The 19,659-nt window shown below is 42.4% G+C and overlaps 1 protein-coding gene across 9 annotated transcripts in view; it reads left to right on the top strand.

Annotated features, from left to right (window-relative positions):
* The first annotated feature begins 1,321 nt into the window (after window positions 1-1,321).
* The window catches only part of ULK2 (unc-51 like autophagy activating kinase 2), an 82,465-nt gene continuing 64,127 nt past the window's right edge, over window positions 1,322-19,659 (top strand). For 8 of the 9 annotated variants that reach the window (XM_072820964.1, XM_072820963.1, XM_072820961.1 and 5 more), the window contains exons 1-5: window positions 1,323-1,478; window positions 2,658-2,750; window positions 3,856-3,897; window positions 16,401-16,433; window positions 16,722-16,758. In XM_072820964.1, coding sequence (XP_072677065.1) covers window positions 1,389-1,478; window positions 2,658-2,750; window positions 3,856-3,897; window positions 16,401-16,433; window positions 16,722-16,758 — 295 coding nt within the window. In that variant the 5' untranslated portion in view covers window positions 1,323-1,388. Of the gene's footprint in view, window positions 1,479-2,657; window positions 2,751-3,855; window positions 3,898-16,400; window positions 16,434-16,721; window positions 16,759-19,659 lie in introns of all 9 variants that reach the window. The other variant, XM_072820962.1, reaches the window with a different exon arrangement.

The following is a 19,659-nucleotide window of genomic DNA, read 5'->3' as shown; positions in this document are numbered from 1 at the left end:
AGTGGGAAATGTAATTCTGGTGCTAAGGGATAACCTGAGAGCAAATATGCTAGACAACCGAACATAGCCGTATACCTGAGTTTTCTATGATATTTTCAAGTTTGTTGTCTTGAGGGAAAGTTGTCAGAAAAGTTCCTTGCCACTTGAACTTCAGTAATCAGGTGGAAAAGCAAGCTGCTCTAAAGCCATTCAAAGGTAAGCTTGAGGTCAAAGTTGCAGGATACCTGCTGGTTGGGAAGCAGGGGTTCTCATTAGAGCCTGTGGAAAATGTATTCAATACTGTCTGCACGGGGGCGGGGAGATCCCTGGGCGGCTCAGCGGTTTAGCGCCTGCCTTTGGCCCAGGGCGCAATCCTGGAGTCTTGGGATCGAGTCCCACATCAGGCACCTTGGGAAGTAAACCCAGAAGGGTCCGGGGACGACCGGCAGGGGGTGGGCAGCATGACCTCTGGTTCTGGAGGTCACGGGGAAGGTTGGGCTCCTTTGCCCTGAGCGGTCCCCTGGGGTCTACACTGCACAAGGGATGCCCCGTCTGTCCCTCCTGCAGCTAGGAGGTCAAGACCCGCTTCCCCGCCTCCCAGTGGGCTCCAGCCCGGGGCGTGGCAGGCTCGAATCTGCTCTCCCAGGCCCAGCGAAGGCTGCGGCGGGTAACGAACGAACGAGCGGCGGCGCCCGCGGTTCGCCTCCCACGCCCCCGCCTGGGCGAGGCGCTGGGGACGGGCTCCGACTGCGGGGCCGCGCCTCCGGGAGCGCGCGCGCACTCATTTTCCTGGCGGAGGGAGCGGGCCTCGGCGTGCGCTGCGGCCTACAAGACGTGCTGACGTCGCGGAGGGCCAGCAGTCGGCTCGGGAGCGGCCGGCGCGCGCGCTTTGCGTTGGGCGCCGCCGGGAGGCCGGGAGGCGCGCAGGGACGGGGCTGGTGCTGCTGCTGCTGCTGCTGGTGCTGGTCCTAGGGCGGCGGCCGCCACCGCAGCAGCACCCCGGGCGGAGGGCGCCGACGCGGCCGGACGAGCCGGGCATGGGGAGGGCCGGGCCCCGCACCTCTCCCGGGCGCGTGTGCGGCTCCGGGGGCGCCCAGTGACGGCCGCGGCGCCCCTGGCCGGGCAGCGCTGAGGCCGCTTCGCCAAAGGGAGCCTGCGGGCCGGGCCATGAGGAGCGGCCGGGGCCGGGCCGGGCCTCGCTGACCCCCGGCCCCGCGCGGCGGCCCCCCCCGTTTCCGTCCCGGCCTCTCTCGGCATGAGCGCCCGCCCGGCGCGGGGGCCGCGGCTGCCCCAGTCCGGCGGCCCGCGGGCGCGCTCCGGACCGGCGGGCCCGCGGTGCTGATCCCGGCCCGCCTCGCCGCGCCGCCCGCCCGCCCGCCCGCCCCGCTGCATGCCCCGGCGGCGCGGCCATGGAGGTGGTGGGCGACTTCGAGTACAGCAAGAGGGACCTCGTGGGACACGGGGCCTTCGCCGTGGTCTTCCGGGGGCGGCACCGCCAGGTGAGCCCCGCCGGCCGGGGCGAGGCCGGGGTCTGCGGGCCGCGGCGGGGACCGGGTGCCCTGAGGCTCGGCGACGCCGCGGGCGCCGAGGCCCCCCGCCCCGAGGCCTGCCATTGTGCGCGCTGTCAGCGTCGCGGGTTTGTTTTGGTCGGGCGAGGACTGTGGAGGCCGAAGCCGCTAGGCAGCGCTCCACCTACCGACCGGCCGCTCGGCCTCGGATTTCCTCCTTGCACAGCGCCTGGTAACCGGGGTGCCCCCAGGGGCTCGGCCCCGCGGCCCGCCCGGCCCTGCCTGGGGTCCCACCCGCATGTGCCCAGGATCCGAGTCCCCAAGGGCCGCGCGGCGCCCTGCCCAGCTCGGGGCCGGGGCCGGGGCCGGGGCCGGGGCCGGGGCGGGGGCACGCCCTGGGCGGCCCAGGCTCGCCCTCCCTTCTGAGGTCGACAGTTGCAGACCCAGCGGAAAACGGGCTGGTTTCCCGTGAGCCCGAGACTTTCTCAAACTCCGGGGTGTCGCATTTCCCAGCACTGGTTCCTCCGCGCCCCGGACGAGCCTGGTACCCCCTGCCTTCCCCCCTTCCTGGAGCTGGAGGGTGGACCCTTGGTCTTCCAGTCCAAGTAAACACGAGTGCAGGTTCAGGAATGTCTGAAGCTCTTGCAGCTCCGCACACAGGGTCCCACGAGCTTCTAGAATCGAAAGAATTTGGAAGAGCACCCAGGGAGTGGGAATAATCAGAAGCGTTTGGTAGTCCTGGTTGTTGGCAAGGGGCTGGTTTGGCTTGCTTATCAGAGTAATGAAAACGATTTTCGTTTATTATGAGAAGAACTTAGAACTCAACAAAAAATAATTAAAACAGGGCACAATCCTGCCAAGCTATCAAATGCCACCTTCCAGTGTATTATCCACATTCCTCCCTAACTTTGAAGTGGTTGCAAACTTTGTCCTTTGTTTCACTTTATTGCTAGTTACTATGGTCTTCATATTTACTGTTTTTAGTGGCTGTCTTGTAGGACATTAGCTTGTGGTTTATGAAATCATTTTCCTATTGTTGGAGATTCAGATTCTTTTCCATCCCCCACCCCCACCCCCAGTATTTATGAATTTGCTAAAAACACCTTTGTGCTTATAGATTATGTTTCCATAAAAGAATATCCTGGAGTAACACTCTATTTTCCTTTTCAGAAAACTGATTGGGAGGTAGCTATTAAAAGTATTAATAAAAAGAACTTGTCAAAATCACAAATACTGCTTGGGAAGGAAATTAAAATCTTAAAGGTATGTTTCTTTATGTGTCATACTAGGTTATAACTTATTTTAAATTAATACATGATGACATCTTTTGTAATTTTGGTCGTTGGAGCCAAGTTTGAGAATTTTCACCTGTTGCTCTCATTTTTGCATGCCCAGTTTTTTGAGACATTTGAGTACCCAGAAGCTATTTTTAAGAATAGATGTTTGTGGCTGGTGGCCAGCACTGAGAGAGATTCTGTGAAGATTGATTTTTAGCTTCTCATTTCTTCTTTTCCCTGGTTATTGTGTTACTGTTTGAGAAGAGGCAGGCCCTGCTGATCCATTATTTAGCTCTTCTCCTGGTCCCTTTCAGGTTACACTTAAGTGTTTGAGGGGCACTGGGGGCAGATGGGATTTTTTTTTTCCTTGTAAATCGAAAAAAATTACTTACCCTTGGGAGTGGTCTTTTTGGATCACTCATGCGCAGTGTTATTCAAGTGAGGTGCTTTGAGGAAAAAAATGGTCTCCTAGTCAAATATATGTGGAAAATCCTGTTTACCGCATACTTCTTGGAGAGTCACAAAGCACTTTGCTCAGTAAAGAAAATCTGAAAAATTGCGCAATGAAGGAACTGATTTAGGTGTAGTTAACTCAGTGCTCCCCAAGCTGATATGAACATAGAGCCCTCACCTAACACCAGCTTTCATCGAAACTACTGCTCTGTGGAGAGCTCTTCAGTAAGAATTATAGCTCTTTGAGCTAAGAATTATGCTTCATTTTCTCGCAGGCAAATAATGTGCTCTCTAAAAGCACTTTAGAATTTTATGCGTTTATTGCTGTTAAAATTGTTTATTGAATTTGAAAGACTCCCAGAGCGTCTCTGGGCATAATGAGAGCACTCACCTTGTTAAGAATCTAAAAAATGATGGTGGTGAGAAGACATTCAGGGCCCAAGTAAAGTTTGATCAGGCGCATTTCCTCTTTTTTTTTTTTTTTAGACTGAACTGTTCTAATCCAGTAATAGAAGTGTAGTATATAGAAAGAGTATATAGGTATGTGGATGTGTGTGTATACTTAATACTTATGTGCACATTGAAATGTATTTATTAGAGGGATTACAAATTTTTTAAATTCTCAATTTCCTTAACAGGAACTTCAACATGAAAATATTGTAGCACTCTATGATGTTCAGGTACATCATTATTATTATTATTATTATTATTATTATTATTATTATTTGATTTGCGTGTCAGTAAAAAACTTTGCTATTTCATACGAATGTAAGTGAATTGTAATAGAAATAGGAAATTGACTTATTCTTCTTAGAAAGGTATATGGCTTGAGTTACATGTTTATTAATTAAGAAATTAAAGTAGCATAAAGGGATAGAAAATAATGTGCTGTAATATGTGCTGCTACAGTTATACTATGGGAGTAGTGTTGTTTTAAGTCAAGTAGAGAAATATTTTTTTTTAAAGTAGAGAAATATTGATACCAGATCTAGCTTTTCTTTCTCTTTCTTTCTTTCTTTCTTTCTTTCTTTCTTTCTTTCTTTCTTTCTTTCTTTCTTTCTTTCTTCCTTCCTTCCTTCCTTCCTTCCTTCCTTCCTTCCTTCCTTCCTTCCTTCCTTCTTTTCTTCTTTCTTTCTTCTTTTTTTCCTCCTAGCATTTCTGTAATAAATGTAGAAAGGACTATTGTGGGCTATTTAAAAATTAGATGGAGCTTTTTTCTTACTGCAATAGTAATATTTGCTAATTGTAGAGGTATTAGAAAAGAAATAAAAACGAAGAAAGGATGCATATTCATCACCCTGATATATATGTGATTACCACCATGGCATACGGAAGAGTTGCATTTTATTTGGAGGTGGGAAGGCAAGGTTCTGAAGTTCTGTTCTAAGGCAACATTTCCCTTGGAAATTCTTTTAAAAAGTCCAATTTTGGAGAAAATTACTATTTTGGGGGGGCAGACCACCAAAGTAAGTAGTTGGCTTATTATTTAGGGGCCATACTGTTTTAAATTCTAGAACTACTCTACTCTTGTCTAACATGATATCCACTGTGTGAAAGCCAAGGTGATCTGAGATCCGCAGAGGGGGCAGCCAACTAAGCTTCTCCCTAGATTCTCATGCCGAAGCAGACTAGGGTGATGATTTATGTTATTTCCTTTTTTGTGTTTTTCTGAGTCTGGACAATTGAATTCCAGTAAAGTAAATGGACGTTTTCGGTGAGTCTGCTGTTGTGTTTCTAGCTAAAACCTTTTCTAGCTAAAACCTTTTCCGTACACACTTTACTGAAGTTCATTTGTTTTGTAAGGTTTTGAATGGCTACCTAGGCATTGCTCTAAGGGCTAGGAGTAAAGCAGTGAATAAAACAAAGTCCTTGCTTTCAGTGTCCTTAATTTTAGTGAGGTGAGACAAAATGGACTGTTCCTTGTGTGCTGCTTTTTTGTTACAGTGATTTTTCACATAGTCCTACCATACCATGAAATTTTTAACTAAACCCATGTTACAAGATGTTTCTTTTTTCTTTTTTTTTCCCCTTTATAGGAAAGTGCAATGAAGATAATGCATAAGTTCTGAGCACAGTTTGGATTTTTTAGGTTCAATTTCTAGCATTGGAATTACTAGGGCAAATAGCACACACGGTTTTAATGTTTTTTGATTATAGAGTGTGATTACTCCCCCCAAAAATTGCAATCTAAATTTCATGTGTAGACTATGTAAGTGCTGTGGGGTGTATTTTACTACCTATTTATATAGGTGTAACTCATTCCTTCAAGATATTCAACATAGAAAGAGAGGGGGAAAGAACTTTAAAGTCAAAAGTAAACTTATCTCACAATCCCTATTTGAAATGTTGATTCTCCTCAGAGCTGTTTGTGTAGTTGGTCTTGGTCTCTGGAGACAGAGGGCAGCAAGTAGTACAAGTCAGTGCCTGGTACAAAAATTGTTAAATAATATTAACTCTTAATTTCCCATTTTTTGAGAAGCACAGAAAACTCTATCAGTGGAAGAGTAGATTTTGCTTTCAGAAAATAGAGAGTATATTTAGATTTCATTCTATTAGTAAAATGTTTTTAAGTACTAGCTTTGGTTATAGAAAGAGATAGTTAGGAGGAATATGTACTCAAAACCTTGATTATCAAACTTTCAGGAATTTCAAGATGACTGCATTAAAATATTTCTATTTTGTGCATTGTATACTATTGGAAATACATAAATTTAAGAAATATCAGCCAAATAAATACACTCGAGCATTTGGCTAATGAATAAACAGAGTCTGGACCTAGTATTTTATATTTTTTTCCTTTATTTTGTTTTCAGTATGATTGTAAAGACTGTGCAGTAATTTTATCAACTTGAAATGAACATCATTTTTCCTGGCCATCAGTTTTGGAGATCCGTCTAAAGTTGGACACACTTTTTATAAATTGAGAACTTTTGACATTGTAAAAATTTGGGTTTACATTTAGATGACACTTAAAAAGTAACATGCTTTCCCTAATTAAAAAAGTAATATATCCCCATAGTTAAAATCATCACTGTAAATATGAATAAAATAGAAAAGAAATGGCAATTTTTAGAGATAACCATTGTTATATTTCTTTTAGAGTTGTATATGTGTGTGTATATATATATGTATGCAGTTATAATCATTTATACTTAGATTTTTAAGCTTTTCATTGTGAGGGCCTTAATAATAGTATTTTTACATAAATGGAACTTGTTTTTATTAGACTTAGTGTGTATTTTGGATACCTTTTCATATCAACATAGTACCATAGGGCTAAATGACAATTTACTTAAAACCCAATTGTGGCCATTTCAGTTGTTTCTTATTTTTCCCTCTTAGAAACAGTGCTGCAGAGAAAGCTGTGTACATATCTTTTCTTATGTATATGAGTGTTCCTGTGAAATAAATTCCTGTCATGGGATAGTTTGGTCAAAGATATTAGCATATTGTCTTGCAGAAGATTGTACCAATTTATTTTGATCTGATGACCTGTTTTTTTTTTTTTTTTTTTCTTAAAACGTCAGTGTATCTGTATTTCTTCTGTGACTTTCCTGTTGCCATTCTGTAATGCTTCTGTTGTGTTTGTTCTTACTGATTTTTTTGTAATTAGTATTTCTTGAGCCAGTTAACAAGAGTATACAGGAGTATAGTGGTGAACAAAATAGAAATGGTCCTTGTGCTTGTGGAGGTTCCAGCATACTGGGAAAGAGGACAGGAAGCAAATAGCTACTGATTCTAAGTGTGTACAGAGCAATGAGGGAGAAGAGGATAACTGAAGACCTTTGAGAGGAAATCATAAGGGGCTTAGGAGAGTAAGGCTACCCCCTTTGTGGGCTGGGGAAGACTTGGTGAAGAAGTGATGTTTAAGCTGACTTGGTGAAAGAGTGGGAGTCATCCAGGCTGGAGTAGGTGGGAAGAGAACAGGTAAGCACTCCAAGCAGAGGAAGCCTGTGAAGAACAGAGAGGAAGGATGAAAGCTTGAGGAGTTGGGAGAGGCCCAGGCGGGGGCTGGGAGTGCAGGGGGTGGCAACGTGGGAGAGAGGTGGGTAGTGGTAGGTGCTGCAGGCACTGATGTTGGCAGGGCCCTCATGTAGTCTTTATTCTGAGGGCAGCTAAGCTATTGAAGAGTTTTAAGAGCAGGAGAGTGATATGTCTGTTTTCCAGAAGATATCTATCTTTGAGCCCTCTGGGCATGAGCTAAGTACTGGTGGTTAGGAGTACTTTACCTGCCTATTTGTCAATCGTCTGGGTAAATATCCACCACTAGGTAATTGTTAGTATTGTGAGAAAAAGATGATTCATTTAATAAAGTGGTGCTGGTAAAACTAAGATATCAGAGAAAAAGTAAAGTTGGATACCTATTCTCATCATTTTTGACAATAATTTCCAAATGAATTAAAGGCTTAAATGTATGACATAAACAATAAGAATCTTAGGATAGTATTTAGATGACTATATATAATCCAGGTGTTGGAAAGATATTTTAAATCAAGAGAAGAAACCAGAAGCTGTAGGTGTAGGGACATATAACATTTTTTAAAACTTGCTTTGTGGTAAATGATACCCTGAACAAATTGACAGCCATAAAAAGGAACAAACTTGATGCATGCCACCACAGCATATGAATTTTAAATGTTATGTTCATGTTTAAACATCTTAATTGGGTTGGGGCCAGTGGTATGGGCCCTGAAAGAATTCGCTCAAGGCAGAAAAAAGGAGATAGAAGTTTATCGAATATACCACAAGGGAGCAGCAGGCAGGGCAGCAACAAAGGAGAGGCGGTCTTTCCAGGAGGCGGTGGTGGAAGCTGTAGTTAGTTATAGGGCAGAGTGAAGAGGTGTGGGGCCGTATAGAATATTCCCTTTTTTGGTAACTGTACCGGTTGTAAGTAAGCTCGTTGGTCAGTTAGGGTCTGTGGCCGTTTGGAGGTGGGTTGCTGAAGGAGCCTGTTTGCATTCAGCTCGGTGGTCACTTTGAGCCCTTGTGCCTTGCTCAAGTTTCCATTGCTCAAGCCTGTTGCCTAAAAGTGGCCTCTACAGTGTTGAGAAAAAGCAGCCAGCCATATACAGCTACTGTATGATTCTGTTTTTGAGAGATCCAAGAAGAGGCAGAACCAAGCTAGGGTGTAGAAGTCAGGGGAAGTACAGCAGAGGGTGCCTCTGAGGGAAGGGTAGTCACATGAGTATATGCATTTGTCACAACACATTGAAATGTACACTTAAATCTGTGCATGTTAATGAATGTGCATTATACCATGATCAGATTTAAAAAAAAGAATTTACAACACAGGACATAGGAGGCAGGTAACATTTATATCTCAAACATGTAAATCCTCTCAAAAAGTAGTAAAGAAAAGATAACCTAGAGAGACAGTAAAGCAAAGGATATTGATCGTTGATTCTCATAAGAGGAATAAAAATGGCTAAGGTATGAAATGATACTCATGAACAAGTAGTCAGGGAAATGAAAATTAAAGTTAACAGTGAGATGTCCCTTCTCACGCATTCCTTTGGCAAAATTAAAAAGTGCCCAGTTCTTACTGGTGGAATTGGGAAGGAAGTGTAAGTGGGGAGGATCTTCTCATGGACCCCTAGTAGAAATGGGAGTTGTTAGATCCTCTTTGGTATGTTATCTGACAATATTTTGCTTCCACGCCCTGAAAGAATATTCTATAACACTGTAATCAGAATAATCCTGGTGATGTAAATCAGGGCTTATTAGTCCTCTCTGCTCAGACTTGGAGCAGAGCTCCCCTTTTTTATCAGAGTAAAAGCCAGAGTCCTTTTTTGCCCAGCATGACCCTATTATCTCTGACCCTGGCTCCCTCTCTGTGCCTGCTGTTTTTGCTCCATCCACATGGGCCTCTGGTATGGATTGTGTATGGGTCCATTCTCAGGGCCTTTATCTCTGTAGTATATATAGATATATTCCCAACCTTCTTTAGGTCTTTACTCAAGTGTTGTGTTTTCAGCAAATACATTTCAGCTTTCTTTTAGCCACCCTCAGTAAAATTACAATCCAATACCCAGCACTGTCTCCCTTCCCTACTTATTTTTCATAGCACTTATCACCCTCTAACATATTGTCTGTACTCAGTTCTTTTGTTTGGTGTCTCTCCCTGACTCTGACCTCTTCAAACTGAAGCTTAATAAGAATAGGGCAGTTAACTGTGCTTGCTTGCAGCTGTATCCTCAGTGCCTAGAACAGTGTCTTTTATATATATATATATATATATATAGAGAGAGAGAGAGAGAGAGAGAGAGAGAGAGAGGGCAGTTACAAAATATTTGAAAGAAGAGAAATATCTGTTGCAGTTAAAAATACACACCTTTAAAAAAAATACACACCTTTTACTAAGCAATGACTGAGCAGGAGAAAGTTATGGAAAGACATATGGGCTGGGAACATTGACTGTTTGGAGAGCTTGGAGATAAGCAAAAAGGTGGTAATGGCTTATGTTAAAATGTACAGAAATGCAAATATATGCTCCATTTGCATGTGGGTGGATGTATAAATAGGTTTGTGAAAGCATGAACTACCATGTCAGTCTCAGGTGGTGAGATCAAGGTGCTTCTTTCAAATGTTTTGCAGCCTAAGGTTTTGCAGTAAACACTTTACAAATGAGGGGGAAAATAACCCCAATTTTCTTTTTTTGTGGGGCACTATTCACTTTTGCTTGCTTGCTTTCTACGATCATTGGGCAGTCTTCTGTTTATGATTCTCATCCCAGGTGGGAACGAGGAAGTACATATATCTGAGTATTAGACTCAACCATTATGGTTAGAAAAAAGAATGTTCTCCATTGTAAATCAGTTGGGACAGAAGTTTATTAACGTGCGTAAAACACTGGCTACTCTGGAGAGTGGGCAAGGGTGGGTATGGAGCCAGCGTGTAGGAAGTGTCTGAGTGACAGAGTGGTGGTTCCATTGGAAATGGAGTGGCCTGGACAGTTTGGCGAGACGTTTAGGAGGAGGGCTGATAATAGCTGTGTGAGGGGAAGAAGAGGAAATCTGAGTTAATAGCTCTTTGTTGTATGTATTGGAATGTTTTTCCTTGTTTGTCTGTTTGTCTTTTTGGTGGGGTGAGGAGGAGGGCATCTTCAGCATCTCTTTGGTATATGGAAGTTCTTGCGTAGTAAAATGTGTCCATCTCTTTCTTAGTGGCCTCTAGGTATTTTTTTTTTTTTTTTTTTTTTTTAGGTTTTATATCATGTAAGGATTTCTCCACTGTGAGATTATAAAAATGGCCCTCCTTTTCTTCTAGCATTTATGGTTTCAGTTTTCCATACTTATATATCTTTGGTCTCTGGAATTTATGTACAAAGATCTGCTGTAGGGACTCATCTTATTTTTCAGAAGGGTATCCCAAACTTACCTGTTTTTTACTATAACTGCAGAAGAGGGTGGTATCTCCTGTGGGACTGTTGCAAACAGTTAGGACTTAGGCAGTTTGAAAAATTATGGGCAAATCAGGTTTAGATTAGTTAAGGTATTTTGTTCTCACTTCTTAAGTTTGTAACTGGGGCCCAAGGGTGTAAGAGCAGCTGGCTCCAGGGGTCCCAAATGGACCAGGTTTGACCACTCACCATTGACAAAATCCAAAGACAGAAATGAGTGGTGGTGAAACAAGGAAGGGATTGATTTTAGTAAGGCCAACACCAAGGGAACACAGTGAACAAAGTCTCAAAGACGGTCTCCAAAGTGCTGAAAATACTTCCAGGTTCATATGAGGAAAATGTGGAGCAAAGATTAGTGGGTACATGCAGGTGGGCAGTAGAGGTCAGGTCGATCATTGTCTGGGTGTCCATCACAAGGGGTCTTGCTAGTATGGGGAAAGTCCCTATTGCTGCTTTGCCCTCCAGGTCTTTTGTCTGAGTTAAGAGACAAGCCTGAAGGAAGAATTTAATCAATTAGAAAGTACAGACTGAGGTCAGAATGGAGGTAGTTAACGTCCTCTTTCAGGTTTGACAGATCAGGTGTTTTTTTTTCCAACCAAGCCATCAACTCAGGTCTAACATTATCTACTTGGAGTTAGCATCAGATCCTACAGGTTAAGGGCTTTGCTCTACAAGACTGTACCCCCCACCACACCCAATATTAGACACCTATCACAAGTCCAGGTTGTCACCTGTGTCTCTGACCAAGCTATAGATCAGAAGTACCAGCAACTTCCTTGGATTTGATTAATTGCTAGAGTGGCTCACAGAACTCACAGAAAGATTATTGGTTTATTATAAAAGGGTATAAAAGAATATAGAAACAGCCAGATGGAAGAGATGCGTAAGGTAAGGCATGTGGAAAGCCCACCACTCTCTCCACATCCCTCGGAGCCTCATCCTTTTGGGGTTTTATAGAGGCTGTATTACCTAGGTACACTTGATTAAGTCATTGGCCATTGGTATTTTAACTCAGTCTCTAGTTCCTCTTCCCTCCCTGGAGGTGGGGTGGGACTGAAATTTCCAACCCTCTAATCCAAGTGTAGGCAACTCTGGCAAACCAGCCCCTATCTTTATTTATTTATTTATTTTTATTTTTATTTTTTATTTTTTTTCAGCCCCTATCTTTAGACAACCTGGGGGGTTTCCAAAAACCACCGCATTAACAAAAGACCCCTTGATCTCCGATCCTTTAGGAGATTAAAAGGATTTTCTTCTTTTAAGAGAAAACCCCTAGGAGTCACCCAAAGGGTGGAGAATGAGTCAGGGAAAGTAGCGGAGAAACGGTGAGGCACCAGTGAGAATGGGGAAAATTAACAAGGCAGGAAACAACAAATGTTCGAGAGGATGTGGAAAAAGGGGAACCCTCTTGCACTGTTGGTGGGAATGTGAACTGGTGCAGCCACTCTGGAAAACTGTGTGGAGGTTCCTCAGAGTTAAGAATAGATCTGCCCTACGACCCAGCAATTGCACTGCTGGGGATTTACCCCAAAGATACAGATGCAGTGAAACGCCGGGACACCTGCACCCCGATGTTTATAGCAGCAATGTCCACAGTAGCCAAACTGTGGAAGGAGCCTCGGTGTCCACTGAAAGATGAGTGGATAAAGAAGATGTGGTCTATGTGTACAATGGAATATTACTCAGCCATTAGAAACGACAAATACCCACCATTTGCTTCGACGTGGATGGAATTGGAGGGTACTATGCTGAGTGAAATAAGTGAATCGGAGAAGGACAAACATTATATGGTCTCATTCATTTGGGAATATTAAAAATAGTGAAAGGGAATAAAGGGGAAAGGAGAAAAAATGAGTGGGAAATATCAGAAAGGGAGACAGAACATGAAAGACTCTTAACTCTGGGAAACTAACAAGGGGTGGTGGAAAGGGAGGTGGGTGGGGGGTGGGGGTGACTGGGTGACAGGCACTGAGGTGGGGCACTTGATGGGATAAGCACCGGGTGTTATGCTATATGTTGGCAAATTGAACTCCAATAAAAAAAAAAAAAAAAGAAAGAAATGGTAAATGGTGAGGGATGGGTTTTGGGAGATCCCCAAATTTTTCTTGAATCTTTCGCTTGCTCTTTACTGAATTGTTTTGTTACTTTATGTTTCTCCCCTTCTGATCCTAAGCATCTGAATTCTGCTGGAAAGAATACCTGGTCATGCTATCTGATTTTTAAATTCATTTTATCTTTATTGTTTTTTCAGATTACAAAAGTAATAGGCCATCAGTGGAAAAACAATTTAAATAGTCTAGCGGTATATTAAAAAAGAGATGTCCTCTTCTGATACCTACTTTTTTTTTTCCCAGAAAAAAAAAAAAAAACCTGTTGTGTGTCCTTCAAAAGACTTTACTTTTTATTTATAAACACCACCCCCATGGGATGCCTAGGTGGCTTAGCTGTTGAGTGTCTGCCTTTGGCTCGGCATGATCCTGGAGTCCTGCTTGCATGGAGTCTGTGTCTCTGCCTCTCTCTCTCTGCGTCTCTCATGAATAAATAAAGTCTTAAAAAAAAAAAAAAAACAACCACACCACCCCCTTGGTAAAGAGAGATGATAACCCAAGCCTCCTTACACATAGAATGCTATGAGGCTGTCTAGTACCATGTTACCCAAGGAGAATAATTCTGAGGATTGTGTTTTTACTTGAACAAATTGTTTTTAAAATTTTTATTTCATCTAAATTTTCATATACTGGCCTAGAGTTCTTCATAATAATACCTTTTTTTCCCCTTTTTCTTAGGGACTTTCTTTTTTAAAGATTTTATTTACTTATTTGAGAGAGAGAGAATGTACAAGCAAAGGTGAGGGGGGCAGAGGGAGAAGCGGACTCCCACTGAGCAGAGAGCCTGATGCGGATTCGATCCTTGAACTCCAGGGATCATGACCTGGGTTAAAGGGAGATGCCCAATTGACTGAGCCACCCATGCACCCTTCTTAGGGATTTTCTATCTTTTTTTTTTTTTTTTTTTTAAGATTTTATTTATTCTTGAGAGACGCACAGAGAGGGGCAGAGACACAGGCAGAGGGAGAAGCAGGCTCCATGCAGGGAGCCCGATGTGGGACTCAATCCCAGGTCTCCAGGATCACGCCCTGGGCTGAAGGCGGCGCTAAACTGCTGAGCCACCTGAGCTGCCCGGGATTTTCTATCTTACTGAGTTTGAGTAGGGAAATGATCAATTGAAATTCATTGTGTTTAATTTTGTGGATGGAAGTTCCTGGGGAGGAGTTGAGGATGAGGATTTCCTAATTTTAGAAAAAGCAGTCAGGTGTGTGTTCCACTTTGGGAAACCTTTGGTGGTCTGGCTCACAGGCCCATTGGCCTCATCCCTCAGCCTGTCTGACCCTATGAGTATCTCTTCAAGCTCTTTCCTGGCACGCCAGTGCCATAGGAATTTCAGTCTATAAATGACATGATTGGTTTTCTTCTTTTTTCTTTTTGCTGACTCTTTCCTGGCTCTTGGAGCTACTCATGCTCCAGATTACTTAAGTGCTTCACTTAAGAGAGGCACACTGTTTTGTAATGGAGCCTTTCAGGAGGAGGGTGTTCAAGAGAAAATGATTGAACCCGTGAGGACTTGTACTGCTTTAAGGGGGGGGGGGGCGGCAAAAGAAGATTTGCATGAGAAATCAAGGATGTTAAAATATTTCTTTCAATGTCTTCATGTCTAGTGAACAGTTCAGCTTTCCCTAAGGAATTCTTAGTTGTCTTTTCTCTTCAGTACTTAGGATATGGTACTATTATTTGATTAAGCAATACTGATTTGAGATATTTTTGGGCTTCCTACCTGGGGAGAAGAAAACTGTGTTGAAAGTTACTGGTTTGGGCAGCCCCAGTGGCGCAGCGGTTTAGCGCCACCTTCAGCCCGGGGCGTGATCCCGGGGTCCTGGGATCGAGTCCCACATTGGGCTCCCTGCATGGAGCCTGCTTCTCCCTCTGCCTCTGTCTCTGCCTCTCTCTGTGTGTGTGTCTCTCTATGAATAAATAAATAAAATCTTTAAAAAAAAAAGTTACTGGTTTAATGATATCTCAGTATTTTTAGGGCATTTTGGTCTGGGTTTGATCAGGTTAGATGGCTAAATCTAAGACTTTTTTTTTTTTTTTTTCACCAAAGAGATGATTTAGCTATTAGAGGCATATTTTTGTTTTTGTTTATGATTAAAGGAAATAAGTATTTCTTATAGACTTGCTCTCCTAGCCTGCTAGGAGCTGACGGGTTCTCCACTTCCTTCCTGCTCATGGGTGTGCTGCTGTTTAGGGAAACCAGCTGTCTGTTTGAGGCTTCCAACTTGGCTGTCCATGCCATATGTGATCCTGCTTGGGCAGGACTGTGGTTCCTGGTTCCCAGCAGAGAGCAGAAGGCACTGCCATTCTTCTGAACTCCCATATGCCTCCCTGTGGGGGCGGAGGTGTGGGGCTCAAAGAATTGGGCACCATGTGTTTTAATTTTTTGTCTAGTCCTCTGGAGAATTAAGTGAAATTAAGTTGCACAACATAATTCAGGTCCTGACTTGTGGCATCCAGACTCTTGGTGAACACTGTGGAACCACTTTGTGGCTGCCCCTTGTATTGTTCCTTGTTGCACACTTGATCTTAGCCAGAAGGCCGGAGAGCAATGTTCCTCGTTGCACAGAAGTGCTCTAGACTAGAAGTGCTGAGACACCAGTTTTTATGTCTAACTTGTGTGTGAACTGATACTTTATAAAATCCAATAAAAAGGAATTGTTGTAAAAATGAAGCAAAAAAAGGACCTACAAACCTCCAAAGTTTTTTTTTTTTCAAAGTTTTTATTATTAGGTTTAGCAGACATAAACTTATTTTGTTAAATTGCTTGAAGCCTTTTAAAATTTCTTACTTTTAATTTCTGTAATTGTCTCTTTGTGGGCTAGTCCCAGATAATTCATGGTTAGCACTGGTTCTTGCACCACACTCTGAGGGATACTGCCTCGCCTCTGCTTTTATCTTCTGATAGAACTCCTCATTCTTGAATTTAGGATATTAATGAAGCCAGGTGCTTTTGGGAAGGGCTGTATCTTGAATCACACTTGAACACTGCCTCAAGTTAGGCTATAGGAAGTACAATTTAAAATTGAATTAACATTGTAAGCATTGCTATTGAAGAATTAAGAAGCTAGTCTTTGAATTACTCTTTGATCAACAGATCTGGAGCTATAGGACTTTGAAAGACTTAGTAAAATTTCTGAAATCAGTTCCTTAAAAATCAGTCTGTTACCAAGATATGTGAAGAAATAAATGTCTTTGCCAGCAAGTCCCAGATAATGTGATTGCCTCCAAATAAACACAAGAATTAGAAAAACTAACCATCCTGGGTCATGTATTCCAGAAATCAGATTGTACATTTAGAGTTTTAGGATTATCAAGTCAGTGCTCAAAACATAAACTTTTCAAAGTGGAAGTGCTTCTTTGAGGACCAGAGAATCCTACCCTTCTTTCCCCCACAGATTTACCATAGCTATGACCAAACAATGAATCTTTCTTTAGTTTTTTCCATGAACAGAATTGAATGTAATGACCATATTAGTGTCATCAAAACTTGGCTTGGCTTTGAAGTTGAGATGCTTAAGTTATTGTGGTAGGGATTTTAAATCTCACTTACTAACAGGTTTTGTGATTTTATTTTACTTGTTTAATAATGAACAAGTGTAGTATTTTTATTAATTGTCATTATTTTTTGAATTTATGATTCATTTTTTCTCTATATTTACTGTTTACATTTCAGGAATTACCCAACTCTGTCTTTTTGGTGATGGAGGTAGGTAGTATACATGCTGCTTAATTTATTTCAGATTCCTTTTGATTAATATATACTTTAAAGTTGACAGATTATTATGGGAAATTTTGAATTAATAAAGTCCATTTAGTGATTTAGATTCTACTTTATAAGGAATATATAATTAAATTTGCTACCATAATTCTGATGTTTTTCAGACTAGATTTACATTATGTAGGAACTATTTTTAATTAAAATTAATTGATCATAGATTGAATTAATCTTGAATCAGTTTTCTTATTTTAATTATTTTTTTCTTTTATGTGTCAGTACTGCAATGGTGGAGACCTGGCAGATTATTTGCAAGGTAATTTTTGTTTGTCTGTCGATGTTCAATAGAGATAGTTACTGTAGTTTGTTTAATCCTGAGAGTTACTTCTGAAATAATGCTGACTCTGTTTTCTGCACTTGCATAGAAACATTCAATAAATATTTGTGTATTTGTTTAAGTGTGATGACTTTGCTGCCCAACTGTTGTTTGTTGTGGTTTTATTCCTAAACCTGTGTATAAGTGCTTACTTTGTGTGTGCCTCTCTCTGGCAGGGTTTGAGAGATGGGTCCTCTCCCCAAGGGAGAAAAAAAAACCAAATAGTTCCCTTCTTCAAAAGACTCTCCTGCATTACCAGCAGTGAACCATTAGTCCTTTTCAAAATAAAAAAATCATAATGTAAAAATATATCTAAGAATGTGTTTATTAATGTGACTCTTCTTATAAATTAAAAAATTACAAAGGATTAATTAAAAGTAACATTGAAATTATTTTGTGGCAGAGGTAAAATTTTAGTACTAGATGGTGCTTGAAATTCTGTATCCAAAATGTATATCTATAGGATGGATATAAGGCATTCAGATCAAATTGTGTCTCCCACAAGTATTTTTTTTTTTTAATTTTATTTATTTATTCATGATAGTCACAGAGAGAGAGAGAGAGGCAGAGACACAGGCAGAGGGAGAAGCAGGCTCCATGCACCGGGAGCCCGATGTGGGATTCGATTCCGGGTCTCCAGGATCGCGCCCTGGGCCAAAGGCAGGCGCCAAACCGCTGCGCCACCCAGGGATCCCTCCCACAAGTATTTTTTAAAATGGTGTTAGATGAGGCCAGCATCTACTTGTTCATCTCTTAAAATGCAAAGGAAATATGCAAAAAAATCTCAACCTTTAAATCGCGGCAGTTGATGGTGACCCTAAGACATCAGTAGGTATACTTACAAGGGTATGGACAATTTACAAGAACATATTAAAAATGTTCAGTTTCACCTAGTAATCGAAGTGTGATCAAAGTGAGCTTTTAAGAATCTTTAAAATACAAAACATTGCTGACTTTGAAAAGCCGAATAGAGATCAATATGAAGAACCCTGGGGGTTCTTGCCCGAGGCTTGTGTCTGCCTGGTGCTGCAGTGGGTGCAGTGGCTCTGGAGCTACTCCTTGGCACCGGGGACCAGACACTCCTTGAATGCCTACACCCCCCACCCCGCCACCCAGTCTGCCACCCTGGAGCTCCTGCCCCGGCGGGGGGGGGCGGGGGGGGGGATGCTTCCGGCCTCCTCCACTTTCCTCACATGGAGGTGCTGCCTGCTGAGCCCCACCCTCCATCAAAGGCCTTGGAGGACCACTTCCCCCACCCCCAGCCCTCTTGAAGCCAGCATACTTTAGGGGAGGCACTGGGGAGATGGGTTTGTCCAGTTGATGGTTGGGAAGGAGGGAGGGAGGATGGGAGGAAACTGGTACTGCCCGCCCCCCATTTAAAGAAATTACAACCAGTCTAAGCTATATGTAAACCCTGCCCTGGTCTCATTTCTGTCCTCCCCCCTTAGAGAAAACTGTTAGCTTGAATTTGGTAGTTTCTTTCATGTGTAGTTTTTGTTTTTCCTAACCAAGATTCTCTTTTCTTTTTTAACTTAATTTGGTAAAAAGATTTTCTCAAGGGCAGCCCGGGTGGCTCAGCAGTTTAGCGTAGCCTTCAGCTCAGGGTCTGATCCTGGAGACCCAGGATCGAGTCCCATGTGGGGCTCCCTGCATGGAGCCTGCTTCTCCCTCTGCCTGTGTCTCTGTCTCTCTCTCTCTGTCTCTCATGCATAAATAAATAAAAAAAAATTAAATAAAAAAAAAAGATTTTCTCAAAATGTCATTTACTAGTAGATAGCAGTGTTTTCATTCACTGCTGGTGGAAAGAAGTTCAAGCTAGAAAACACCCTGTTTGTACCTTCTCAGTGACTCGAAAGAAGTTCAAGCTAGAAAACACCCTGTTTGTACCTTCTCAGTGACTCGAGTTCTGTGAGGTTCTCAGTGATCCGGATAAAAGCACCTTTCCCCTGGGGTCAGATTGAGTGCCCTCATTAGAATATCAGCTTCCCTCATTAACACAAGTCCTACTCTCTGACAGAGGCACTGTTACTGGTGTAGCAGACTGAAGTCAGCTCTGAGGGCAGTGTTCTGCATGATGCTGAACTTTGTATTTGATATTTCAGAGCAGGAGTTATAGAACAGGAGACCCTAGAGGGAGGAGTTCATGAGCTTGAATATTGGGAGTCAGACAAGCAGGCTGGTTTACCAACAGTGCCACTCTTCACTTAATTGCTGTGTTTTTGGTTAAGTCATTTAACCAGGGAGAGCTCTGGTCCCTCTCTGCCACAGTGTTTAAAGGAATCCCTTGCAGTTTGAAAACACTCGTAAAGACCTATAAAAGAAATCTGGACCTCAAGTAATTTTCGAGAGTTAAACAGTCCAGTATGGTAGCCAGCAACCTCATGGGGTTACAGACCTCTTGAAATGTGAGCTGGTCTGAAGGTGTGCTGTAAACGTGAACATGTTTGATCTTGAACATTTCAAAGAAGAGAATGATTATATTTCATTAAGTATCATACTGATTACAGGTTGAAATCATATTTTGTGTGTATTAGATTGAATATATAGTATTTAAACCTTTTTTTTTTTTACTTTTTGAAATATGGCTACTAGAAAACTTAAAATTATGTATGTGGGTCACATGTTTCTTTTGGAGAGCACTGGTCTAGATGATCTAATGCCATTATATCACAACATGATCATGTAGTCCTTTTATTTGCTTTGATAAGTAAAATGCCATTCACATTTTCAAAAGATAGAAAACAAATTCTTCTGGTTGCAAGTTTTAACAAATTTTAATTATCAAGTCGTACTTTAACGTGAATTCTAGCAGAATACTTTCAGTGTGGCACCTCTGGCTGA

The sequence above is a fragment of the Canis lupus genome, chromosome 3, assembly GCF_048164855.1.
Source record: "Canis lupus baileyi chromosome 3, mCanLup2.hap1, whole genome shotgun sequence".
Taxonomy (NCBI): Eukaryota; Metazoa; Chordata; class Mammalia; order Carnivora; family Canidae; genus Canis; species Canis lupus.
Note: the sequence above shows the minus strand (reverse complement) of the source record. Positions and strands in the feature narration are given on the sequence as shown.